Source organism: Monodelphis domestica, chromosome 2 (genome assembly GCF_027887165.1).
Source record: "Monodelphis domestica isolate mMonDom1 chromosome 2, mMonDom1.pri, whole genome shotgun sequence".
NCBI lineage: Eukaryota > Metazoa > Chordata > Mammalia > Didelphimorphia > Didelphidae > Monodelphis > Monodelphis domestica.
This window is the reverse complement of record NC_077228.1, coordinates 507,260,335-507,286,433: the sequence shown is the minus strand read 5'-3', so window position 1 is coordinate 507,286,433 and position 26,099 is coordinate 507,260,335. Positions and strand designations below refer to the sequence as shown.

The following is a 26,099-nucleotide window of genomic DNA, read 5'->3' as shown; positions in this document are numbered from 1 at the left end:
GGACTAGCCTGGGCTGGGCGGGGCCGGCAAGGGTCCCAGTGCGCAGGCGCGTTTGGCTGGGCTCTTCCCCGCTCCGGGTTCCCCCGCCCCGCCCCGCAGAGGCGCGAGTTGGGGCTGGTGTGGCGGCTGTCCTCGCTGTCCCCGCCACAGCCGCCATGGGCAACTGCTACACGGTGGGACCCAACGAGGCGCTAGTGGTGTCAGGTGAGGGTTCGGAGAGCTTGTAAAGGAGGAAGGGGCAATGCTGGCAGGGGAGAAGGGACAGGCGTCGGGACCGGGACACAGGTGTAGGAGGGAATGGACAGCACCAGGGGTGCGGAGAGGGTCGTGCCAAGGGAAAGGGCAGCAGCCTGGAGCACTGCCAGGGGAGAAGGGCTGGTATCTGGACCGAGGACCCAGGTGTAGGAGGACATGAGCAGCGCCGGGGGTGCCAGGGAGGGGTGTCTGGGAAGGTCGTGCCAGAGGAAGGGGCAGCAGTGTGAGGGCACTGCCAGGGGAGAAGGGCCAGCATAAGGACCGGGTACACAGGTGTAGGAGGTAATGAGCGGCCCCAGAGATGAGGGAGGCTGCCGGGGGGGCGGGGGGCGTGCTAGAGGAAGGGGCGCTGCCAGGGGACGTTAGCGGTGGTGCCAGGAGAATGGGCAGCATGATTGCTTGGGCTCAGCGACTGTGCCAGGAGAAGGGATTCCTTAGGGGAGCACAGAGATGCCCCCACCCCCCCTAGGGTGTGGCATTGCCCGTGTCTCCCTTCCCCAGGTTTGCCTCTTCCCCGGCAGACGGAAGACTAGGATGGTGGGTCTGAGCTCATCTTCCTTAAGAAGACTACCCTGCCCCCACCCCCTCCTCTGCCCCACATGCAGCTCTTAGGCATCTCGTGGGGGGAGACGGGATTCCGTCCCTCCCGGTCCTCGCCTTCCTTCTCTGCAGTGCTTAGTGTTTATCACTCCACCCCCACTTTGGGCAGCGCCTGGTACCTCCCCTCTGGTGCTTCTGGTGACCCCCCCCTCCAGGTAGGGGGGAGCAGAAAATCGAGGGCACGTATGTTCCCCCAAAGGCTTTCCCTTGTAAAGGAAACAAACGGTTTGGGGATGTTTAACAGTCCTGGCAGCTTTCCATCCTCCGAGATTTAGCAACATGTAGCCGAGGGCTGGGGAAGAAGCTTTGCCCTGCAGGCCAGACACCTCCCTCCTCATTCTGGGAATCCCCTTTCTCCCTCCTCCTCTCCCCCCTCCCCCACCCGGGGCTAGGGAATTGAGAGCTGGGGAGAAATCCGTTACTTTTCTCCTTAAAAAAAAAAAGCTGGGGTGAAACACCTGAGTAACAAGTATGGGCGTGGAGGCACCACCCTGCCCTAGGGGAAAGCCTAAAGATTGGGGAATTTGAGGGCTGTGGGAGATGTTCCTAATTGCAAAACACTGTCTGTTGAGACAGTCTGAGCTGGGATGGGCAGCCGGAAGGAAGGCCCTTTGACATCTCACCTTTCCACAGAGGTTGGGAGGGCATGACTGGCCCACACTGGCTCAGTGGGAAGGGGTTCAGTCTGGCAGGCATCTCTGCACCAAGGCTGGGACCTGGGCCTGGAGTTTTCCCAGCCTGTTGGTGTTCCCTCTGTGTGTGTGTGTGTGTGTGCTATTTCTGAGCAACGTAATGTTGGGGGTTTTCACCCATGAGCTATCAAGGTGTGGGCTGTGGCTTTGGGCCCAGCATTGATCCCAAAAATCGAAGGCTTTCTCAATTACCAAGGAAATCCCAGCCCTGCCCACTGGGGTGCTGACAGTGCTGGCAGAAGGACCAGAGCCTTAGGCTCAGGACAGGGACACAGAAACACCTCTCTATTGAGCTGAAAGGAATGGTCCAACCCCATCATTTTACAGAGGTGCAAACTGAAGCCCAGTAAAGTAACTTGCCCATGGTCACCCATTTTTGTCAAGTAGGATTTGAACCTTTTGCCCTCTTGACTCCAAAATTATGCTTTTTCCACTAGACCTTCCCTGAGTCTCTTTCCCTATCTATGGAGATAAAGTTCCCAGAGCTTTGACCAAAATTTCCTTTTTCCATCTCTGTTGAATATTCTGAAGGCTAAGAGATGAGATCTTCTCCAGGAACCACCTAAGGAGGGATGAAGAGCTCTCTCTTCTTCCTTCATAACTCCATCTTACATCCCCTCCAGAGCTATTAGCAAAAAACAAAACAAAGCCAAACACACAAACAAACCAACCAGGGCCTTAGCCCATTTTCTAGGGAGTGAGGATTTCCAGACTAAGGAAACAAGGGGTGGGAAAAAAATGAGAGGGTGGGTACTTCCTGGGCCTATGGACAGGCAGAGGCTTAGAAGGTGGAGTGTGGAGTGGGCAGGTTTCCAAAACTCAGCCCTGGCATCAAGGCAGTGGCAGTGTTGTGAGAGCAACCAGAAGGAGGGAATGATTTATTCCACCCTGCCCTTGCCTCGTGGGAGAATAGATTTAGAACTAATCTATAATATACATGCATATCCCCTACCCCTCCATGTTACAGAGGAGGAAATTGAGGCCCACAGAAGTTATCCCAGTCACACTGGAAGTATGGAACAGAACTGACTTCAGATCCAGGACTCTTTGTCTGTTCTTTATTGCCTTCTTTAGCCTATAATCCATTCCCTAGCCTAGGGCAGAGATTGTAGATTAGAGCCAAAAAGGATGGAAGAGGCCTTTGAGTCTATTCTCTTCGTTTTTGTTTTTGTTTTTTTAAACCCTTACCTTTTGTTGTAGAATCAGTATTGATTCCGAGGCTGAATAAAGGTGAGGGCTGGGCAATCAGGGTTAAGTGACTTGCCCAGGGTCACACAGCTAAAAAATATTTGAAGTCAAATTTGAATCCAGAATTTCTTGTCTCTAGGCCTGGCTCTCCACTGAGCCACCTAGCTGCCCTACATCCTTCATTTTTAATAACTGATTTTTATTCATGCCTTTTGAGTTTGTTTTTGTTTTTTTCCCTGGAAATGACTTTCCCCTTATCAAAGTCTCCCTTATATAAAAAAGAAAAAAGAGTAAGTGGGGAAAATCCCCCACCCAGCAACTTCCCCTAGCCTTGGCTTTGGGCCCAGCTAGCTCTCACCTCTCCACCACAGGAGGAGGTACATTTTGTCTCACCTGTTCTCTGGAAATGTTCCTAATTTTTCACTTGCTAGGAGTGCAGGAGGCTCCCTCACTAGTCCCCACCCTCAAGGTGTCACTTCTTTGTGATCATTTTGAATCCATCTTCACATTCATCTTCTCTGTTTCTCTTCTATTGTTTCTTTTATTTAATTCCTCAATTTTTACTGCAAAGTAATATTTCATTTTATTGATAACCACTAGGTTTTTCTTACATTTCATACAAATGCTGTTGGCGGGTACTCACTTTGTTTTCAAAAACATGCTGTAATATCAGAGCATTGTTTCTGTCTTTGACCTACTTGGATCTTGAACCCCCAAGTGGACTCACTGAATCTGAACTTGAGAACTCACTGTTCTTGCATAACTCTACACTGAGATCCAGAATTCAGCCCCTTCATTTCACAGATGAGGAAACTGAAGCCTCAGAAGGATCAAAAGTGAAGAAATAGCACTCCAGCCCAGGGGTTCTGATGCTTGGGACTCTGAGGCTTTGAGCTGGGATAGAGGTTCATCTTCTGGGGAAAATGGATCTCTGTGTTGGAGCAACCCAATATGTCCTTCCCCTCTATGACTTGTAGTAGTCAGGGATGGGGGCAAGAAAAGCCTACCTGAGGGAATAGAATAGAGTACCAGGCCTGGAGCCAGGAGGTCCTGTTTCAAAAGTAACCTCACACACTTCCTAGCTGTATGACCCTGGGCTAGTCACTTAACCCCAGCTACCTAGCCCTTATCTCATTTCTGCCTTGGAACTAATATTTAGCATGAATTCTAAGACAGAAGGTAAAGGTTTAAAAAAAAAGAAAAGACCACCTATAATCTTTTGAGACAAACCTGGAGATACCTCCTTTAAGCCCTGCTCCCAGAGTGTGACCACATTGATGACCAGCCTCTCTCCCTCCTACCCAGGGACAAATTCCTCTTGTTCACCCTTTGCTTAGACTGCTCAAGTGCCCTAGAATAAAATCTCAGTCTGCATAGTGCATTTAGTTTTACAAAGCATTTTTTGTACATTATCTAATTTGACCCTTATACTGCTTTGGCAGGACGTGTCGTGCAGGCATCACTGACCCTGTTTTACAAAGGTGCAAGGCTGAGGCTTTGAGACTTCAAGTGACTTCTCTATGGTCATGCATTCAGTGTCTTAGATGAGATTTGAGCCCAGGTTCCTCCTGATTCTCCTCTGCCATGCAGCTTATAAATTTTTTTTGTTTTGTTTAATACTCAATCTTGAGAATATGAGATTGAGTATTAAATCTTTTTTTTTTTAATTAAAACCCTTTCCTTCCATCTTAGAGTCATTACTTTGTATTGATTTTAAGGCAGAAGAGTGAGGTAATGGGGGTTAAGTGACTTGCCCAGGGTCACATAGCTAGCAAGTATGAAGGCAGATTTGAAACCCAGCACTTCCCATCTCTGGGCCTGGATCTCAATCCACTGAGCTGTCCCTAGAGAATTAAATCTTGATGTCACCACATCCTCCCCTCCCCTCCCAAGCTTATTCCCTTAAATTCCTCTTCTCCAGGCAGTTGGAGAGCCCTTTGGACTTCCTCCATATAGCTGTTTCTAGGCCCCTCCCAAAGACCCACTGGAAGACGAGATACTCACCTGTCTTCTGGCCTAGTTCTGAAGACTGATGCTCTGAGCCCCACCTCAGCTAAGAACAAGGAGAGGGTGGCAAAGTTGGCAGGGACCTGGTGCCATAGTGGAGGAGGACAGAAAATGAGGGAGCTAGGGAAGACTGGGAAGTAGAAACAAGCTGGGTCAACAAACAGGGCAAAGAAGATGGTGATAGGAAGAGATTCCTAGGAGTCAGGAAATCTGGGTCAGAGTCCTGCCCTTCCTCTGGAATGGCCAGCATGGCCTTGTCACTCCTTTCTGGCCAGCCTCCAGCTTCCCCTTCTCTCCAGTGAAGGACTTAGAGGCGTTTGCTCTGTGAGGTCCGTTATATTCTCCACAAACTCCCCAAGAACATGAAAAATCAGAAGTCAATGACTGAGGAAAGCCAGGCTTGGGAGGGGAAGAAGGGGATTGGTCCTTGTTGGGAATGAAGCCTAGGAAGGGTGGTCAGGCTTGGAGGCAAGGGGTTGGAGGAGCCCATGCCCAGTGGAGGGCCTTTTGCTAGGCAAGGCCTTCAGGCCAGAGACAGAGAAGGCAGGAAAGCTGTTCTAAAGAGCTTGGATTTCCTGTTGTCAACGCTAAACTGGCGCCCTGCCAGGTTTCCTTTGGTTTCCTTGGCCTGGTCTCTCTAATTGGCAGATCAGAACCCAGGGTGAGCAGAGCCAAGAGAAAAGTGGGGTAGGGGCAAGAATTAATAGGTTCTACCTCCCTGTATTCTTAGCCCACCCCCACTGAGCCTTTGTACCCCCTTTGGTGCTGGGCTATCCCATGTTAAGTGTCAGCCTGGCCAGACCCCAGGGTTAAGGAGGTACTGGCTCAGAGGTCAGATATTTAAGAGCTGGAAAGGAATCTCATCCTTCCAGGTAGGAAAGGGACAGTTAATGCCCAGGACATAGTGGCGGGTCCAGTCATTCATGGCCCCATGGACCATACAATACAATGGGTTTTCTTGACAATGATCCTGGAGCAATTTGCCATTTCTTTCTCCTGGGGATGGAGGCAAACAGAGGATAAGCGACTTGTCCAGGGTCACAGAGATATTAAGTGATTGGTGCTAGATTTGAACTCAAGTATTCCTGATTCGAAGACCAGCATTTTATGTTGTTCAGTCATTTCCAACTCTTCATGACTCCATTTTAAGTATCTTGCCAAAGACATTGGAGTGGTTCTCCATTTCTTTCTCCAGCTTATTTTACAAATGAGGAAACCGAAGCCATTAAGGTGAAATGACTTGCCTAGGGTCACATAGCTAGTAAGGGACTAAGGCCAGATTTGGTCACAAGATGAATCTTCTTAACTTCAGGTCCAATACTCTATGCACTGACTCCACTTAGTTTAGCACTTAGTAGGCACTTAAGAATTGGATGAAAAGCCCAATTCTCTTGTTTTATAGACAAAAGAAATAGGTTTCAGGGAAGTCAAGTCATACACCCATCCTGGAATCGGGGGTAGTTGGTGGCAGAGCTGGGGTTTGAACTCAGGGCCTTTGTTGGACTTTTAAACCCAGAATTCTTTCCACCATACTGTGGCAACTGGCCAGACACTTGTTTGGCCCCACATCAGGGAATGATTTCTGGACCCTCCTCCAATTTCACTTAATCCTAAGAAAGATTTAGATCTTTCTTAGCCCCCAAGTGCCCTTGGGCTTTGGCCTGCCCATGTTAATATTGGACCCTGGACTTAAGAGAGCAGGAAATGACCCAAAGGACTTTCTGGTCTAACTTCCTCACTTTACAGATGAGGAAATGAAAGATCAAAGATTAAAGACTTGCCCATGGTCACAGAGCCAGAATCAGAACTCAGATCCTCTGTCTCCAAAACCAGCATTTCCTCCAATGCCTGTTCATCTGTGAAATGAGATCAGTGATAATGTCCTACAGACTTCTGAGTTTTATCTTTGCCTTTTGGTTTCAGACCTCAAACTTCCGCCCAAATCTCATTAAATCCCCCTTGTAGAATCAGTCTTTTAGTCAAAAACCAGCTTGCAGCCCAGCAAGAAACAGAACCTGCCATGTTGCACACATAGGCCATTCCACTTCTCTCTCAACCAGGGAGAAACACATTTCAATCTCAGTTCTCCCTTCCCACAATCGGTCACAACATCTGTCAAATTTCCCAGGCCTTTGAGCACTGCCTTCCTTTGTGTTGTCATGGGTATTAAATACACTTTCCTCCTGGTTCTTATTTCACTGTGTCAATTCCCACGTCTCTCAATTCCTCGATTTTTCTTTTACACTGTGATGATTTCTATTGTATTCCTGGACCACAGTTTCTTTGGTCATTCCTCAGGACATTGGCCCCCTTTGTGGCCAGTTTTTTATGCCCATAAAAAAATAGTACTTTCTAGCTCTGTTCTGTTTTACTTTTTACTGGACCCATTTTTCTTTGATTCCCCACAATGTGCCTAGCAATGAGGTCCCTGAGCCAGCCATCTTAGTCACTTCTTTCCCTGTTCCAAAATGTTTTCCAGAAAAGATGACCCAGCTGTCTCTACAAGCCTTTGGATTACCTCTCTTTTAACAGAAAAGGTCTTTGTAAATCCTACAAGACTGTAGACATGGGCATTACTCAATTACCATTACCCAGCCTGGATGCTCTAAGTTGCCATGATAGCTTTCACTGGTACCAAAGACTTCTCGGGCCCCCTTGTCTTCAGCAGTGTCAGACTAGTATTAGAGCACCCCTTGATGTTTTACGTTCCAAAGCCTTGAATATTTCTGGAGAAAGATGGGACACTGCGCACTATGGGTCCACTCTGGCTAGTTAAACTCTTTTTTTTTTTTTTAACCCTTACCTTCCATATTGGTTCCAAGACAGCAGAGCAATGAGGGATAGGCAATGAGGATTAAGTGACTTGTTCAGGGTCACCCAGCTAGGAAGTGTGAGGCTAAATTTGAACTCAAGACCTCTTGTCTCAGGTCTGGCTCTATCCATTGAGCCACCCAACTGCCCCCTAGGCAAACTCTTCACTCTCCTCTTTACTACCCTTTATCTTCCTTAGCAATTGTAACCTTGTCCCCTTCCTTTCAACAGAGCAGGAACCATAGTTTGTCATAGCTCTTTCCTGAGCTTGTTCAAGCATCACAACAACCTTATAAGGGAGCCCCATAGGTATGGGGAAACTGAGGCTCAGTCACTTGGCCAGGGCCCACACTGCTAATAAGTATTCTAGCTGGCATTTGAACCTGTCTCTGCTTCCAGGTATCTCTGATACCATTTCTGCAATTCTCCTTTGTCTTTGCTGAAAGCTCTCTCCCTTTGTATACCCACACCCCACCCCATGCCTCACAAACTTTGTGCTCCAAACTGTTCCATTCCTTGGTCCTGGGCTGTGCCCGGCGCTCTCACACCACCCTGCCAGCCTGGAATCCTTTCACTTCTCGCTTAGCACGGGCTTTATCCTCTCCTCCTGCCTTACATTGTGGGACAGGGACTTTACCCCTCCTGGCCTCAGTGTCTCATCCACAAAATGGGACCTGAGTAACGAGATTGTTATCTTTTTTCAATAAGTATTTAGAAAAACCTTAGGAGCATGGATGGTAGTAATGGAAGTGGTTATGCCTTTGAGGCTCAGCACAACTCTCACCACACATCCTACCATTCTGTTTTTGCTTTCTCCCCTCCCCTTCCTTCCTTTCCCGCTTCCCCCTCCCCCTTCCTTTGTCTTCCCTCTCCTCTTTTTTTCTCCTTCCCCCCATTCTCTCTTTCCCGCTCCCTGTGTGGAGTTGTGACCTTGTGGTGTCATTCTCCCTACGTGTTCTGTGTCCCCAAATAGATTATAGGCTTACTTAGAGTGGCACTTGTGTCCAAGGGCCCTGCATATATTAGGTGCTTGCTGAACATTTATAGTGATGATGAGTGCCAAAGGCAGCTGGCTGGCACAGCGGTAGAGTGCTGGGCTTGGAGTCAGGAAGACTCATCTTCCTGAGTTCAAATATGGCCTCAGACACTTACTGGCTCTGTAACCCTGGGCAAGACCCTTCACCCTGCGGGCCTCAGGTTCCCCATCTGGCAAATGAACTGGAGAAGGAAATAGCAAATCTTTCCAGTATCTAATCTGTGGTTCCCTGAATGAGTCACTTTACCCTGCTGGCCTCCGTTTCCTCATCTGTCAAATGAGCTGGAGAAGGAAATGACAAACCACTCCAGTATCTCTGCCAAGAAAACCCCAGATGGGATCACAGCAAGTTGGATAGGACTGAACAAAATCTCCAAAGGATGTCTTGAACCCAGAGCCAGCATTTCTCCCCAAATGAAGGGATAGAGAAATAGACTGGAGGCATAATAGGAGAGATTGGAGATAGACAACAGGACAGCTAATTAAGGGCAGGGAGCCAGAATTACCAGTTTGGGCTTAATGTAAGGAAAATCTTCCCAATGAATAAAACAAACTCTGCCCAAGCAGATGGGCCCCTGGGGATGTTGTGGGCCTCATGGCAGCCTGACCACCTGGATGATGAACCGGAGACAGCTTCTGCGGGCCCCCACAGTTCTGAGATTCTGTGAACTCCAGGTTAATAGGCCTGACTTTGCTTCACTTTGCAGGGGGCTGCTTCAGTCCAGATGCGAAGAAATATGTGTTTGGAGGCTGGGCCTGGGCCTGGTGGTTCGTCTCGGACACACAGAGGTAAGGGCCTGAGAGACAGAGAGAGAGAAGCCGGGCTAAGGGGAGGGCAGTTCAAGGACTTCTCCTTCCTTGGTGATGATCTGAGCTGGCTCCTGCATGCACCCAGCCCTTCTAGCTGAACTGCCATGTGGGACCAAAGGTCCATGGGGTAGAAGTTGGCACTGCCAAGGTAGCAATGGAAGCCCTTCCTTTGAGGGCTGGTGACACTGGAGAATTCAGATGCCATATATCAAGAACATCTCTGCTCTCAAACAACACATTTCTCTGTCAGATAGCCTTAATTCCATGCCTGTCTAGGCCCGGTGTGCGTGGAGCCACAGGGCCTTCATACCGTCAAGGAAAGTAGAAATCCAGACAGTAGATAAACAAGAGAAGACTCAGTGTTTACATTCTTTCTAGGCTGAGGTCAAAGTATTTTAGGTGTTGGAGGAACTGGGTGGTGGGTGCTTAGGAGGAAGAAGGTTTGAGTGTTGTGGCCAAGGGGGTTGTGAAGAATACATGAAGTGTAGATAGAGCAAGGGAAGGGAGGGTTGGTGCTTGGGGCTCTTTTGGAATCAGACTGAGGGAGCCCCGATGAGATGGACCTAGAGTCTCCCTTCCCCTCCAGGAACAAAGCAGCAACCACCCCCACTCCCCACCCCTTCCTTCGATTTTTGAAGTGGTCATTTCCCACAGTCCTTCAGGGGAGTATCTTATCCTGAAAATTGGGGTGATCATGGGGAACACTGAAGAAGACCTGAAATTTAAATGCCCTCTTGTCTTGAGCGGTACGCCTAAGGGAAGAGGGATTCCCTTCAGCCTATCACTGTATACCTAAAAGAACACAGCCAGAATTAGGAGGGAAGAACTGGTGCTTGAGGAGTGGGAGGCCCTGGGGTGGCGGGGGGAGGGGGGGCAGTCACTGCCTCTGGTTTTCTATCAGCATCCCTTCTTCCTCATCTGTTCTCCTTACCTTGTCAACAAGCCTTTCATCTGGCGTCTTGAGGCCCCAGGGAGCTTTCTGTCCCATAAGTGCTAAGAATTCTTTCTGGTCCAGGCACAGAGATGTCAGAATGCCATTCTGGGGTCTGCCACAGACACTTGGCATGCTGGGAAAACAGGGAAGGCCACCCCAGATGTGTTCCTCCCTGGAAGTGATCCACCCACAATCCTAGCTAGTGTCAGCTGGTGGGCACGTTGGAGTCTGACCCCTTCATTTTAGAGAAGCAAAAGGCCACATGATTTGCCAAGGTCACACAAGAAGTGACTGACAGAACCTAGGGTTAAAGCCTTGGCCCATGCCAGGCTCCCCTGTCTCTGATCCATGTTTATTCTCTTCCCTCTTCCTTAGTTAGGAGAATGGGCTCCATGACAGCTGAGTCCTGGGGTGGTGTTGAGCAGGACCAAGACCCTCCTTGGCCCAGAGGGTGCTGTGCTCAGAAGCAGAAGGGTCTGGACAGATGGTCCCAGCCCTTGGGAAACTAAGATCTGGCGTTCAGTCTGATGCCACTGACCTTTTCCTCTAGATTCCAGCCCCTTCCTGTCACTTTGCCTGATGACAACTCTCCTACTCCCTTATTCCTTTCGCACCCTGATACTGACAGAGGGACCTCTCTCAGGCATGGACCCACATGCCACTTTCCTTGTCCCCAAGGTGACTTTAGGGGCTTAATCTCCAGCTGAGTGGTATTGAGCCAGGGACTTCCAACCTCCTTGTGCAGACAGGAATTGGGCAGAAGTGGCCAGCCACCCACTGACCAGGAACTTCCCCAACCTCCCTAAAGGCTGATCCCCTGAGTTGCTGGCTATGTCCACCTGGCCAGGACCTGCTCTCATCTCACCAAAGGGTGTTTCCTCCTTCCCATCTCCCCACCCTAGCATGATGGAAGGGGTCTCCCTCTGATACATTGTTCTCCTTCCACCTCTGGCCTCTGAGCTGCAGCCTTCCTCTCTCCTTCCCTCCCTCTTCCTCCTCTCCCTCACACTCTCCCTCCTGGCTTCTAGCCCTGAGCTAACTCTGGGAGCTCTGCCCTTCAATGCATCAGCCTTCAGAGAGAGGAACCTGCTGGCAGGAATTAAAATAAGGAAGAACCCCACCAGAGCCTCCAGGGGGCATTTTTGCAGCACAATCCATGCATACACATGAAGGCAGAGAGGGAGGAACACCTGAAGAAGAGGGAGAGGTGGGCCATGCTGAGATCAATGCCACGGAGGACCCCCAAAGATGACCAAGGGAACACTTGGCCTTTTTGAGACATTTCCTGCCACTCTAGGGCCAAGGAGTCCCCAGGGTCCCAGCACTGAGCCCCAGGCCTCTCCAATTGGGGGATTGGGCAGGGTTTTGGCCTCCTGATCTTTGTTGCCCTTCTTTGGAGGCTCAGCCTTCTCCCCCAGGTTGGCTGATGCACCTTGTCCCTCCCTCTTTCTGGCATCCAGGCCTGCTAAGAAGAATTTGAAGCCTCCCTGTCCCGGCCCCCACTTCCTTGTTCCCCATTTGCTTTTCGAATGACTGACTCCTCCCTGGTCCCAGAGGAGCAGGGCTGCAATCACCTCCCAGAGATCCATATCACCAGGAGAAAACCTTGGCAGCGCAGGCCTAAATGGCGCCTGGGCTGCTGGGCTGCGCCTGCCTGATACAATTGTTTCTAAAGCTGCTCTGGTCTCCCAGCGCTGTTGTGCCAACATTCCCAGAGGCGTTTGTCCCCCGAGCATACACCTGAGCAGCCCAGATGCTGGCCTGGAACAGGCCGGGCAGTGTTTACGGTCACTCACCCCGAGTGGACGGGCCCCCTGGGCAGCACTGCCAGGAATTGTGGGGTGTGTTTTAAAAAACAACAACACTAGACTGTAAGCTTTAAAGAAACGTCATGTTGGCTGCCAAGTGGACTCCTCCTCACCCATGATCTTTGGCAGAGAGTGAGGTGGACTCCAGGGGATGCCAAGCAAGCTTTCACAAATGCCCCACAGCTGTGCCCATCGCCCAATGGCGCGTGGTCACCAGCTGCTAGGGAGGCTCTCCCAGGCCCCCTCCTGCCCCCAGAACCTTCGGCCTCAAAGTCGTCCACAGAGTCCGGGATCTGGGGGCGGCTTGTGCCAGGGAAGTGGGCCCTAGCGCTCAGCACACCCACAGTCGGGCACCTCAGCTTGCAGGGGCTTGTGGGGTGGGGAGGGGGGTAGAGGGTGAATGAGGTTCGGAGTGCCCTGCCCTGCTCTGGGCACGAGTGTCAGTGCCGATCTGGTAACCACTGTGTGTGTTTGCTGTGTCCCCTCCCCCCTTTCCTCCTCTTCCTCCTCCTCCTCCTCCCTGCCCCCTCCCTGGCTGCCGCTCAGACTGACTCTGGAGGTTATGACCATCCTGTGTCGCTGTGAGAATATTGAGACGTCGGAGGGGGTCCCGCTATTCGTAACAGGGGTTGCACAGGTAATAACCCGCCTGCATCTTCCCTCTGTGTCTAATCTTCTTTCTTTTGGCCCCGCTGGGGCCCGGCAGGCGGATGACAGCTAGCAGATCGGACCTTCCAAGTGGGACCCTCCCAGCGTGTCCTTCCCCCCCCTTCGCAGCTTTGGTGGTGTGGGTGGCTCCAGCCTCGAACCCTCTCCGAACCCCAGGCTAAGGCCCAGAGCCTGGGGGAGGGGCGTCTCTGGAGCCCTTGCCCTCCCCACCTCAGGGCAGTGTGGGCAAAAGAACAAGGGATGCAGAACGCCTGGTCCTGACCCACGAGGTGGGACCTTCTGCTGGCCCTCCACAAGCAGGGTTGGGGCTGGGAGCATCTTTGGGGTGTGGCCCAGGGAATGCAGCTGCAGTCACCCCAAGCCTCCTGAGTCTCTGCCCTGTCGGCATACCCCCACCCTTGGCCTTTGCTTCCTCTGCTGCCTCCATAGCACCCTTTTCTGCATGCCAGATTCCCTCAGCCTGGATGGCCTGCCTGTCTGTGAAGGGGAGAGATTAAAGCCTGTGCAGATGAGAGAGGGGTCCTGCCTGGAATCGGGGGATGCCATCCCTCCTCGGGGATCCCCACGTCAGGGAGACCCCCATAGTCCTCTTGGAGGAGCCTAGCCCTGCTAGCAGCTTCAGGCACAACTTCCCCCCAGCTTCTTTCTGAGAGGGCCAGGAGCCAAGGCAGGAAGGAACAAGTGCCTTCCCCCTGCCCTTCTCTCAAGGAAACTGAGCCCAGGGCCCTGCCATCAAAGCCCCCTTCAAGATGGCTCTTCCAGGGGGAGCAGAGCCTGGCCAGGGAGGCAGGGAACCCTGGCCCTCCACTAGTTCACTAACTCACTGTGTGACCTTGGGCAAGTTATTTCTGTTGAATGGGTCTCAGTCTTCCTGGTTGTGAAATGGGGCAAATCACACCTTTTTTCTGCATCATAGGGATCCTGAAACTACAAATGATTGGAAGGGGAGGCACGCTTTAGAAAAGAAAACCCAAGAGGAGCAGCTAGAGTGGCTAAATGGATAGAAAGCCAGTTCTAGAAATGGGAGGTCCTGGGTTCAAATATGGCCTCGGATCCTTTCCAGCTGTGTGACCTTGAGCAAATCACTTAATCCCCATTACCTAGCCCTCTTCTGCCTTGGAACCAATTCTGGGGAGGTGGGGGGAGAAGAGGAGGAGGAGAGCGCCTAGGTGAATCTGGTAAGGCCCCATCATAATTATATTGTTCTTTTTGGCTGAGCCTACTATTATCTGTGGTGGAAATTGGGTTAGAGATCTGTCGAAATAACAAGTAGCTAGTTCTACTTTCTGTATTGTTGCTGACCTCATTCCATTATTGTTATTTTTTTAAAACTCTTCCTTTCTGTCTTAGAATAAATACTTTGTATCGGTTCCAAGGCAGAAGAGTGGTAAGAACTGAGCAATGAGGATTAGATGACTTGCCCAGGGTCACACAGCTAGGAAGTATTTGAGGCCACATTTGCCTCAAAGGCATGTCATCTGCCCTCCCACCCCTGTGCCCAAACATGCTTCCCCTCCCTTTCACCCAGACAGAGGGGCATCTTTCTTCTCAAGCATTCCTTCCCTCCTCTGCCTTGGCATCTGATCCCAGGGCAGCTCTTTCTCAGCTCTCATCTCAGCTGCATCTGACTCCACGGCGGTCTAAGGGCGTTCTTTGGTGGGAGACAGCGGCATGTGGCATCTCTTGTGGGGGCTGCCTCCCCTTCTGGAAATGTTCTCCCAGGCAGATTGCCTCCTTTCGCCCCTCTCTGTGTCCTGCCTTTTATCTTGGGTCTCATCCCATCTACCGTTTCCTTCCCTGCTGCCTACAAACATGCCCGTGTCTCCCTCCTCCTTAAAAAATACCCTCCTTTGACCCTGGCAGCTGCCTCCCGGCCAACCTTGACCCTGCCCTTCTCACTTTCTCAGCTAAACTCATTGAGAAAACTGGCTCCATTTCCTCTTTTCTTACTCACTTTCGAAACCTCCTGCAATCTGGGTTTCTCCGAAGTCACCAGTGATTTCTTAATTACCAAAAAAACATTTTTTTTCAGTTTTTGGTTTTTTTTTTCTTCATTTTTGAGTTTCAGCTTTCTTCCAACACTTCAATAAAGATCAGGCCAAACTTATTCCCATTCTAATTACTAATCTAATGGCCTATGTTCAGTCCTCATCCTTTCTGACCTCTCTGAAGCATTTGAAACTCTACCATCTTCTCCTGAGTACTCTCCTTTTACCTATCTGACCATGACTTCACTGCATTTTCATCCATCCACACCATGAGTGCTCCCCCACCCAGACCCTCTCCTAGGGGTCCTCTTCTACATTTGTTCAATATTATCTCACTCGGGGCGAGGCACTGGGCCTGGATTCAGGAAGACTCATTTTCCTGAGTTCAAATGTGGCTTCAGACGCCTCTTAGCTATGTGATCATGGACAAGTTACTTAACTCTTATTGCCTCAGTTTCCTCTTCTGTCAAGTGAACTGGAGAATCAAATGGCAAACACTCCAGTATCTTTGCCAAGAAAACCCCAAATGGGGTCACAAAAAGTGGACACAAATGAAGTGCCACAGTAACATCTCGCTTAGTGTTCTTTTCGGCCAGACTCCTAAATTCGATTCTCATCTCTATTCTGATGATGCCCAGATCTGTCTTATTTCTTCATGCTCTCTTTCCTGACTGCCAGACTCTCATCACCTGGTTTTGGACATCTCCAGCTAAATAATTTGTAGACATTTCAAACTCTGTATGTCCAAAACAGAGCTCATTATTCCCCCCAAGCCTTCTCCTTTTGTTTCTGTTTGTTTTTTATCATGTTCGGTCTTAAAATCAACAGCAGATATCAGTTCTAAGTCAGAAGAGCAAAAAGATCTAGGTGTTGGGGGTTCAGTGACTTACCCAGAGTCACCCAATTAGAAAGTGTCCGAGACCAGGACCTCCTTCTCCAGGCCTGGCTCTATTCCCTATCCCCAAACCCTCTCCTCATCCAGACTTCTCTATTGTTGTCAAAGGCATCTTCTCAATCTCCTAGCTTCCTTGTCTCTTTCCATAGACCCTGGCCACTGCTAGACCCCATATTTCTCCCTTCACACGGCTTTTCTTGTCTATGTACCCTTCTGTGAACTACCGGGGGCACCATCTTTGCTCAGGTCCCCATCTCTCTACCCTGAAGCCTTCTGATCATCTCCCTGCTTGAAATCTTTCCTCCCTCTAATCTATCTTCCAGATAGCTGCCTGGAGAATTATTCTAAAGTACAGGTCTGACCCCATCCCTCCACTATCCACTGAGTTCCAGCAACTCCCCATGACTCTAGCATCGATCGTTATATGAAGTCCTCCGTTTGGCTTTTAATGCCCTTGTTAACTCGGCCCTGTCCTTCCTTTTCAATCTTTAACCCCAGACTCTCCTCTGCATACTCTATAATGTAGCTGCACTGGCCTCCTGACAGTTCCTTGAACCAAATGCTCCCCTCTAGTCTCCATGACTTTGGGCTGGTCCAAGGTACCTGAAAGTCTCCCTACAAGATTCCATTTAGGGGAGCAGCAAGGTGACTCAATGGGTATCTGATAGTCAGGCCTAGAGACAGGAGGTCCTGGGTTCAAATCTGGCCTCAGACACTTCCTAGCTAGGTGACCCTAGGCACATCACTTAACCTTCATTGCCTAGGCCTTACTGCTCTTCTTCCTTAGAACTAATGCATAGTATTGATTCTAAGATGGAAGGTAAGGGTTTAAATATATAGAGATTTCATTCATATCCTCCCTTCTGCAGGAGACCTCTTGGATCTGTAGCTTTCACCCACATTCCTAGTTATTCCCATCCTGTCTCCCCCTTTAGACTGGGAGCTTCTGGAAGGCAGGGACTGGTTTTTAACTCAGTGCCAGGCACATCCAGTTGTCCCCTGATCAGACACTTGAGAGCCAATGCTCCCAGTAAGTCAACTCCGATTATCCTCGGACTAACGACTAGAGGAAGAGGGCAAACTAGCCTTGCCTAGGAGATTAATTGGCTTCTCCTAGCTCAAGATCAGCTCTTACCCAGCAGCCTCTTGAGCTAGTTTCTCAGCCCTTAATCCCCCCAAGTGTGCAAGGGAAAAAAGGGAGGGAAAATTCCTCCCCCACTGCCCCCCAGATACTTCTTAGGCTTAAAACCATGGCCCCCAGTGACATTGCAGCCTTCCTCGACATTTGTAATATCCTCGCTCCTTCAGAGCCAGAATAGTTGGGGCTGGGGCTCTTAAGGGGGCGGCAGGGGAGGCATCTTTCCACCCCGATTCTCCAGGGCTTAGTGACATCTCCTGGTGGGGGGGGTCACTCATGTGCAGGGGGAGGTAAGAGGGAGATGACTCCCAAAATGGTTTGGGAATAGGATTTGGGGCCGGGGCTCTAAATGGCACAGCCCCCCTAATAAGCCCAGCATTTGATGAGCACAGAGTACACAACAAGGCAAGAATTCCTTGAATACTTGTATGACTGACATTGTGCTAGGCAAAAGTGAAATATCCCCAGCCAGTGCCTACAACTCCATTGGCCTTTAAAAAAAAAATCATTGCTTTCTGTCTTAAAATCAATACTAAGTATCAGTTTTAAGACAAAAGAGTGGCAAGGGCTTAGGCAATGGGGTTAAGTGACTTGCCCAGAGTCACACAGCTAGGAAGTATCTGAGACCACATTTGAACCCAGGTCTGGGGCTCTATGTACTGAGCCACCTCGATGTCTTGGAAACAACTTGAATGCAGAGAATTATATGCAAAATATATGCCAAGTAGATGAAAAAGTAAAGTATTGTGGGGAAGGAATTGGAAAAGGCTTCATTCAATACAAAGGGATACCGAAGCAGGAGGGAGGGCCCCCTAAGCATGAGGCCCAGGCTTTGCAAAGGTCCAGTAAAGGGAGCTGAGCTGCCTCCTTAGGGTCAGTTGGTCCAGATGATTCCTTTTCAATCTTCCTCAAAGGAAAATAGCTATCACAGCAGGGGAGGCCAGTCAGGTAGGTGATTTGGGGACCTTCAGTCCCTTTTCTCCAGTGGTGGGTCAGCCTGAGCCCTCATTCTATTGAGTCTTATCACTATCCCTCCCAATAACTCTCATCAAAGTCTACTTCTTTTCATGGTCCATATCTAGCTACCCAATTCACCAGGAGGAGCAGCCTGGGGGTAGGGCAGGAGGCATCTTACCGGGGGACTCTATCGGGGTATTCTAGGGCAGTCAACAGGTAATTATCATCCCCTAGAAGTTACTATTTTCTGGCTGCTTCTGTAAGAATCTTTCCAAATGGGGCTGTTTCCAGGGGATGCAGTCCCTAGATAGCTGAAGCAGGAACCCCAAGTTCTAGGTCCCAAGGGCCCCAGGTCTAGTTCAGCAGCCCCCTTTCCCCTACCACCTTCTACATCACCAATCTCAAATCTCCCTTGTGGGATGAGCCATGCTAACCTGGACCCTGTCTGGCCTCCCTCTCTAGGCCCCCCAAGCGTAGCCACAGTCAACACACCATGGGACACCATTTCCATTTCCCTCATTAATTTGGCCCTGGCATTTGTTCCCTAGAATGGACCAAGCCACTTCCAGGCTCTTCAATCCATCTAACATTTATGGAGTTTTTCCCGCCCCTCAGACCATCCCTCACACAGCTTTCCTCTTCCTATGTTCATTAATTCCGGCTGATCTTAATGTGGAATTAGGGGGTGCACCTTCTGGGGGGGGGCAGGTAGAGAAGCCTACCTGTTCCCATTCTCTCTCCTGCCACCACCCCTCTTCACCTCCTGATCTTCTCAAAGCCTGAGCCCAGCCCAGGGGACTTTCCTGCCCCTCTGGAGTCACCAAGGCCTTCAGAGCTGCCCCAGCACCCCGGACCTCTCCCTCCCAGACACATACACATGTTTTACGTTTCTTGACAGGATTTCCCTAGAGATAATGACGTTGCAGCCCCGCTGTGAGGACGTAGAGACGGCCGAGGGGGTAGCTTTAACTGTGACGGGCGTCGCCCAGGTACAGTAACTGCCTCGCATGTGTGTCCGGCCAGGGGAGGGGGAAGAGAGGACCCAAGGCAGCCTGGTCAGTCAGGTCATGCCCGCCGCTACTCCCCCGAGCCCAAGCAAGCAGACCCATCGCCCCCATCTCTCTGCAGAGCCCAGGCTTTAACCTTCTCTTGCTTTGCCGTCTTCATCCCTGGACAGAATGAATAACGCTCACCTTCTCTCCTCAGCCTGGCCGTGGCAGCCAGCCCCTCTCTGGAACCCTGGCTATTCTAATCTCAAGGTCTTTGTAGGTGTTGGAGGCTGCTTGTTCAGGCTGCCCGGGACTGCAGGCCCCCTTCCTGGCTCTAGATTCATCAGGAACTGGGGGAGGTGATCAAGAGCCTAATAGTTAGTGACTCAGTAGATAGTCAGACATAGAGTGAAGAGGACCTCAGTTCAGATCTGGCCTCAGCCCCTTCCTAGCTGTGTGACCCTGGACAAGTCACTTAAGCCCCCACTGCCTAGTCCTGACCACTCTTCTGCCTTGGAACCAATACACAGTATTGATTTTGAGAGAAAAGGTTAAAAAAAAAAAGGAAGAGAGCCATATCCATTCTCTCTGGCTCTCTTTCTTCATCTCTCTGATGCAGTCCACCTCCCTCTTTCTCTGTCTCAGCACCGGTGTCTCTCCTTAGTGATCAGAAAGTCATTTGGGGGGGGGAAGTTAGCCAACAATATGGGGGACAGACCAAGGGGGTAAGAACAAAAAGGACCTATGAATGCGGTGCTGCTGGGATCTGGCCCCCAGTACTGCCACCACCTCCACTGTCTCTGGGGCTTCACCTAAGGCCTAAATATTGGGGTGCTCCTGAAGAGCTTGCTGCAAACACAGTCACATCTGGCTTGCTGCAGACACCAGCACGTCCAGTTTCTTGCTGAATGGAGAAGGGCCTCTGCATGCCCTTTTGCCCACAAGAGTTATAGTCTTGGGTAGGTGGGGAAGGAACAGAAACTGTGTGGTGGCTTCTCTCCCCAAGCAGTATGGAGTCTACACCCAGCCTGGCGAGGCAGGGAAGTCAGGGGGTGGCAGGGCCCCTGGCCCAGGTGAAGGGGAGCAGAAGCTGCTGCCTGCCGTAGGCTTTTTTTTCCTTTTTCTTTTTCTCTTTCTTTTTTAAACCCCTTTGCTCCAGCTAATGTGTCCTCCTGGGCTTCTTCCTTCTTTGCAGGTGAAAATCATGACTGAGAATGAACTGTTAGCGGTGGCTTGTGAGCAGTTCCTGGGGAAAAATGTCCATGACATCAAGAATGTGGTCCTCCAGACCCTCGAGGGCCACCTGCGATCCATCCTAGGTGGGGGCAGCTCCTACCTGGGCCCCAGCCTTCTTTCCTTTCCCTATCCAGCCCTGCCCTTTTTAGCCACAAATCCCAATATTCCAGAGTTGGCCTGGACCTCGGAGGCCATCTGGTCCAGCCCGAACCCCGAGAGGAATCCCCCTCTGCCAAATCCTTGACGAATTGCAATCTGGCCTCCTCTTTGAAGACTTGCACAGAGAGGGGACCCACAAGCTCCCGAGAAAGCCTATTTTCACTTTTAGACAGTATTAGAAAGCCAGCTCAGTGTCTCAGTGGCAAGAGGGACTAGACCAGTGTCTCTGCCAATAAAACCCCATGAAGAATATTGGTGTGCCTGGGTCCCTGGGGTCACAGAGAATCAGATACGACTCAACAACTGCAAAGTGTTTGGAAACTTCCTCTGAGTGTCCCACCCCCATCTGTAATTCCCACCATCGGGCCTGGGATGCAACATCCTCACTGTTCTCATTCACTGCCTGTGGACGTGGACCAGCTCATCCCAAGCCTTCCTCCACAGAGATGCCCAGTCAGGCCCTATCAGAGGAGAGCAGTGGTCAGTTGCCTTCCCTGCTCTGGGCCGTCTGAAGGGTTCTGTTCTCCCCATTATACCATGGATGCTCATTGAACCCAGAGTCCCCTAAAAGCCCAAGATGTTTTTCACGTGAATCCTCCCCTTTCCCCATCCTCCACCTCCACAGAGATGTCTGTCCCCCTGTAGCAGGGAAAGACAGAGCCTCGGGGTCCAGTTCTGAAGGCTGAGGACTGGAAACCCAGTTGGAAGTCCTTCAGTTAAGACAGGAGGCAGCTAGGTGGCCCAGTGGACTGAGAGCCAGGCCCAAAGGTAGGGTGGGGAGGGGTCCTGGGTTCAATTAGGGCCTCAGACACTTCTTAGCCGTCACTTCACCCATCACTTAACTCCCCACTGCCTAGTCCTGACCACTCTTCTGTCTTAGAGCCAATACACAGTTTTGATTCTAAGACAAGATAAGGGTTTAAAAAGAGTTTATATATCAGGCTGAGAGATCCCCAGACTCTAAGAAACATGAGTTATCTTAAACTGAAAGATTTGAGAATGGAGAGGGGGAAAAATCCTTACTCCCACCCTCAACATTTTAGAAACATCACAAATTTAGAGCCAGCCAGATGGTTAAACTCCATTTTATAAATGGGAAACCTGAAGCCTAGAACCGTTACGCCGTTGACCCAAGATCATACAGGCAGCAAGGAGCAGACTGAGATTCAAACCCAGGTCCTCAACTCTAAATCCGGGGATCATGAAGCCTCAGCAGCCGCAGGGAACTGAGGATGCCTCCAGGGTTACTAGGGAGTCTCTTTCCTCCTCAGTACTTTCTTCCTCCTGTCCATCTTGACCCACCAGAAAGCTGGTTTGTCCAGGGAAGGATCTGGCAGAACAATGGTTGGGATGGAGGGAGGAGGCTGACATGATACTGTGGATCTCAAGGGGGTGTGGAAGGAGGCAGAAGGCCTGGGTTGGAGGACCAGGTGTGTGTGCATGGTTGAGGCTGACTGTCATTCTCTCTGGAAGATGGGCACCGCAGGGGGCAGGGAGGGGGCCTCTGAGCTCCCCATGGTTGTAAGCTGGGACCCCAGGTGTGGAGAAGACCTGGGGAGCCTGGGCTTGACCACAGGCTAGCTCTTTCTCCAGGGGAGAAAAGTTGAGTGATATAGATGTGATTGAGGGGAAGGTGGCTCTGAAGGAATTCAGCCCAGGACCCTCGAGCCTCAGAGGCCTCCCCAGAGCAGTCTTGGGTACCACCATCTGGACCATCCTGTCCCAATCTGTGGTGCCTCCAGGCCTGGCGCTCCGGGGAGGAAGGGCTGGATCTAGGCTGTGTTCACCTTTGCCCCTGCAGGGACGCTGACGGTGGAGCAGATCTACCAGGACCGAGACCAGTTCGCCAAGCTGGTGAGGGAAGTGGCCGCCCCGGATGTGGGTCGCATGGGCATCGAGATCCTTAGCTTCACCATTAAGGTAGGGCCCTCCCCAGGGGTGAGGGAGGCCCACGTGGCCCTGACTGCCCTCTTGGGGCTCACGGCCCTTCCTTAAACCCTGCAGGATGTATATGATAAAGTGAATTACCTGAGCTCCCTGGGTAAGTCACAGACGGCCCAGGTCCAGAGAGACGCAGACATCGGAGTGGCCCAGGCAGAGCGAGACGCCGGCATCCGGGTAAGGCAGAGGCAGGTCTGGGAGGAGGGAGCGCGGTCTCCGGCCTAGGGCTTCCTGCCAGAGCCCGAGCACAGCCCACCAATGGCCAGACTTTGCCCCTTCAGGAAGCTGAGTGCAAGAAAGAGATGCTGGACGTCAAGTTCCTGGCAGACACGTACATCGCAGACTCCAAGCGAGCCTTTGAGCTGAAGAAATCGGCCTTCACGGAGGAAGTCAGCGTCAAGGTGAGGGCAGCAAAGCCCGGGAGGGGGAGGCAGAGCCTCAGGGACGGCAGCGTGGATCCAGTGACCTCTCTCCCCGCAGACGGCTGAGGCCCAGCTGGCCTACGAGCTCCAGGCCGCCAAGGAACAGCAGAAAATCCGGCAGGAGGAGCTGGAAATCGAGGTGGTACAGAGAAAGAAGCAGATTGATGTGGAGGAGCAGGAGATCCTCCGGACCACCAAGGAGCTCGTCTCCACCATCCGGCAGCCCTCCGAGGCTGAGGCCCACCGCATTCAGCAGATCGCCGAGGGAGAGAAGTGAGGGCCTTCACCACTCCTTGGAGCTCAGGCTCCCGGGGCCGGCCGTGCCCGAGCCAAACACGGCGGGGCCTGCACCCCGGGGTCCCTGCAGGGTGGGCAGTCTGGAAGGGCAGGGAGGTTATTAAGGTCTAAAGGGCTCCCGTTTGAATGGCAGAGAGATGCCCCCGGAAGCCATTTCAGCTGCAAGTCAGACAGAGAGGCCCCCTGGGCTGTGTGGTGCTGCTGCAGTGCCAGGCTGAGGTCTGAGCCCCTTCTCTTCTCCCCCCACTCCTCCCCACAGGGTGAAGAAGGTCCTCTTGGCCCAGGCAGAAGCTGAGAAGATCCGGAAGATAGGGGAGGCGGAAGCAATGGTGATTGAGGCCCTGGGGAAGGCAGAGGCTGAGCGGATGAAGCTCAAGGCTGAGGCCTACCAGATGTACGGCCACGCTGCCAAGCTGTCCCTGGTGCTCGATGCCCTCCCCTCGGTAAGAGGGCCTGCCTTCGCCAGCTCCCAGTTTTCCGTGGGCTGGGGGAGGCCCAGAGGCCCGAGCCTCCAAGAACACTCGTCAGTGTCCCCAGGTCACCCCTCACGTGGGCACAGACCTCCACCTGGGTCCAGAGGACTCCCTTCTCACTTCTCAGTTGCTTGCGCCACCCCCCCCCCTCCTGTTCTCCTGACCTCTAGACAGTCTGCCTTGGTGGTGGGCCTTGGCAGTCTGGTGGGCATAGCACTAAGCCCAGAGTCTGGAGGTCCTGGGTTCAAATCTGGCCTCAGACACTGCCTAGTTGGGTGACCCTGGGCAAGTCCCTTACCCCGCATGACCTAGCCCTCCCCAATCTTCTATCTCAGAACCAATACACAGTATTGATTCTAAGATGAAAGGTGAGAGTTTCCAATAAATAAATGGGGATTGGCACTGCCCAGTGCCTGGGTCAGTGCTTGTGTCCAGCTGGGGGGTGGGAGCAGACCCCAGAGGAGTGTCTGGAAGGTTCCCAGGAGCCAAGGGTCACCTCTTCCATTCTAACGCGCCCCCTCCTGGCCTAGATCGCCGCCAAAGTGTCGGCGCCGCTGACCAAAGTGGACGAGGTTGTGGTGCTCAGTGGAGACAACAGCAAGGTGACCAACGAGGTGACTCGCCTGCTAGCGGAGCTTCCGGCCTCCGTTCACGCGCTCACCGGGGTGGACTTGTCCAAGGTGAGACTGATCCCCGGTGGGGGTGGGGGTGGCGGAGGTGAGGAGGGGCCTCCCCGATGCCCTTGTTCTCCACCCTCCCCGCAGATCCCGCTGGTCCAGAAGGCGACGGGCACGCAGGGCTGAGGACGCCCCGTCCAGTCCCCCCACCCTCCGACGTGTGTCGCCATCCCAGGGACAGTGGAAGATTTACGGACTCTGGTGCCTGACTGTGGGGACCAGAAATTCTGCCAAGTCCAGCCAATCCGTGTCGGTCCTCTTTTTTGGTCATCATCCGTCCCTCCTTCACTCTTCTGGCCTCTCTCCTCTCTCCGTTCCTCCGTCTCGTGTGTGGCCCCCTCTTTGCTCACCTCCACAATCATAGTTTCAGCTAAGGATGTTTATGGTCACTGCTTGTCTTTGAGGAGCCACCTTGCAGCTCCTCGAAATCCTGGTGCCTTGAAGTTCTCCGGCTGTCCATTTGTCCACCCTGTGGTCCCAGCCAGAACTCGGTGTGAGGGAGGAGGGTGGCCTGGGCCAGGGAAGCCTTTCCTTGTGGCCCTGCTGTTCTCGTGGGAAGCCAAAGCCTCCCTGGCTTCTGCCAGCCTTGGACTCGGCTTTCTTCCCTAGACGGCCCCAGTCCCCCTCTCTCTGGGCAGGGGAGAACCGGGTCGGGGCCCTTCTGGCTTCACCCGCCAAACTCTGACCCGCTCCCACTTTCCACAGTCGCTTCTATCCCTGGGAAGCTGGTGGACATGCCGGAATCATTGGATGGGGCTGTTTGCGGGCCAGGGGGACGCCCTCTTCTGGGCCAAGAGCAGCAGGAGGCCATCTGGCCCCGTGCATAAGGCTCTACTTGGGCACGACCGTCGGGCAGGCAGGTGGCAGGTGCAGGTTGGGCACGGCAGAGGCCAGAGCTCCAGGCTTTGCCTGCCCTGGGGAGGCCATGGTAGAGGGAAGCCGGCCAGGCTCCCAACCCTTTATCGTGGGGCGTCTGCGTCCCAGTGGATGGATGGGGATGGGCCACCCCTGGCCCCTCGGTGCTGCCCCTTGCCCAGACCTCCAAGCTCCTCGTGCCACGCCACTCCGGCACAGCTCCATCTTCTTGTTCCTTCTGCTCGACGCTCCTCCGGGCTGCTCGGGAGCTTCTCCCACCCTTGTGCTCTGAGAGCCGCCCATGGGGCCAGTGGCCAGAGGCCGGGCCAGGAGCATCCTGGGGCAGGAGCTGGGCTGGAGCAGCCCTACCTGAATGGGGTCTGCGTTCCTGGCCTGCGTCGCTGCCCCTGCATGTAAGTGCTGCATGTCTGGCCTTGGCCCTGCCACCTTCCTCTGATAGAATAAAGACTCCTTGCACCCAGCCGCCTGCCGTGTCCTTTGTGCCCCTGAGGGAAAGAAGAGCCGATGGTCGTTTCCCTGCCTGTCCACCAGAGGGCGAGGGTGCCCCGCCTCACCCCACCCAGCCAGGCTCTTTCAGAAATTTGATATGGGGAAAGGAGTGGTGTCAAGGGCGATGACAGCCTCCAGACCTCTGCTGGCCTCAGGAGCTACCCCTCCAGAAATGAAATCTGGGGGGCTTCTGGCTGGCTCAGTGGATGGAGTGCCGGCTCTGGGTTCAAATGTGGCCTCAGACACTTCCCAGCTGTGGGACCCTGGGCAAGTCACTTGACCCCCATTGCCTAGCCCTTAGCGCTCTTCTGCTTGAGACTGATACACAGTATTGACTCCAAGATGGAAGGGGAGGGTTTCCAATAAATAAATTATCAACTGCAGCTTGGATAAAAGGGACACAGCAAGGAAGGGGAAAATAATTAAATATTCCTGGTGAGATCTGTGGGGGACCAAAATCTCTTAAGACCAGAAGCCGCTCTGCCATGGCCAGATGGAGCAGACAAGTCTTCCAAAGCATTGCCAAGCCACTCTTCCAAGTCAGTGATTTAAAACGTAAAAACGCAGGTTTCAGCTCATAGCAAGTGGGCAAAGATCACACTAGTTGGACCCTGGCTATTTTGGAGGGGCTGTGGAAAGACAGACACCCAGATACCTCCTGGTTGAACCCTTCCCTTCTCTCTTAGAATCCACACTGGGCATTGGCTCCAAGGCAGAAGAGCAATAAGGGCTAAGCAATGGGGGTGATGTGA

At 52.2% G+C, this 26,099-nt stretch overlaps 1 protein-coding gene across 6 annotated transcripts; it reads left to right on the top strand.

The window, feature by feature from the left end:
* The first annotated feature begins 33 nt into the window (after positions 1 to 33).
* Positions 34 to 25,318, top strand: FLOT2 (flotillin 2). 6 transcript variants are annotated; one of them, XM_001376101.4, is made up of 11 exons: positions 34 to 204; positions 9,297 to 9,378; positions 18,687 to 18,777; positions 19,973 to 20,096; positions 21,974 to 22,092; positions 22,177 to 22,290; positions 22,395 to 22,514; positions 22,594 to 22,808; positions 23,092 to 23,275; positions 23,836 to 23,985; positions 24,070 to 25,318. In XM_001376101.4, exons 1-11 carry the CDS (start codon positions 156 to 158, stop codon positions 24,106 to 24,108), a joined length of 1,287 nt encoding a protein of 428 aa, XP_001376138.1. In that variant the 5' UTR covers positions 34 to 155; the 3' UTR covers positions 24,109 to 25,318. The 6 variants fall into 6 exon arrangements, with proteins under 6 accessions (XP_001376138.1, XP_007485673.1, XP_056675517.1 ...); XM_007485611.3 differs by lacking the exon at positions 18,687 to 18,777 and adding an exon at positions 12,688 to 12,778; XM_056819539.1 differs by lacking the exon at positions 18,687 to 18,777 and adding an exon at positions 12,688 to 12,778 and having other exon boundaries at positions 49 to 204; positions 23,836 to 25,318.
* Positions 25,319 to 26,099: the final 781 nt, after the last annotated feature.

What these genes read in the sequence shown, in the direction of transcription:
- FLOT2 (XM_056819539.1), top strand. Translation starts at nt 156, where the DNA reads ATGGGCAACTGCTACACGGTGGGACCCAACGAGGCGCTAGTGGTGTCA. An exon ending in TTCGTCTCGGACACACAGAG is followed by an intron (nt 9,379 to 12,687) that starts GTAAGGGCCTGA and finishes GCTGCCGCTCAG; the next exon opens with ACTGACTCTGGAGGTTATGA. An exon ending in AGCGAGACGCCGGCATCCGG is followed by an intron (nt 22,291 to 22,394) that starts GTAAGGCAGAGG and finishes TTGCCCCTTCAG; the next exon opens with GAAGCTGAGTGCAAGAAAGA.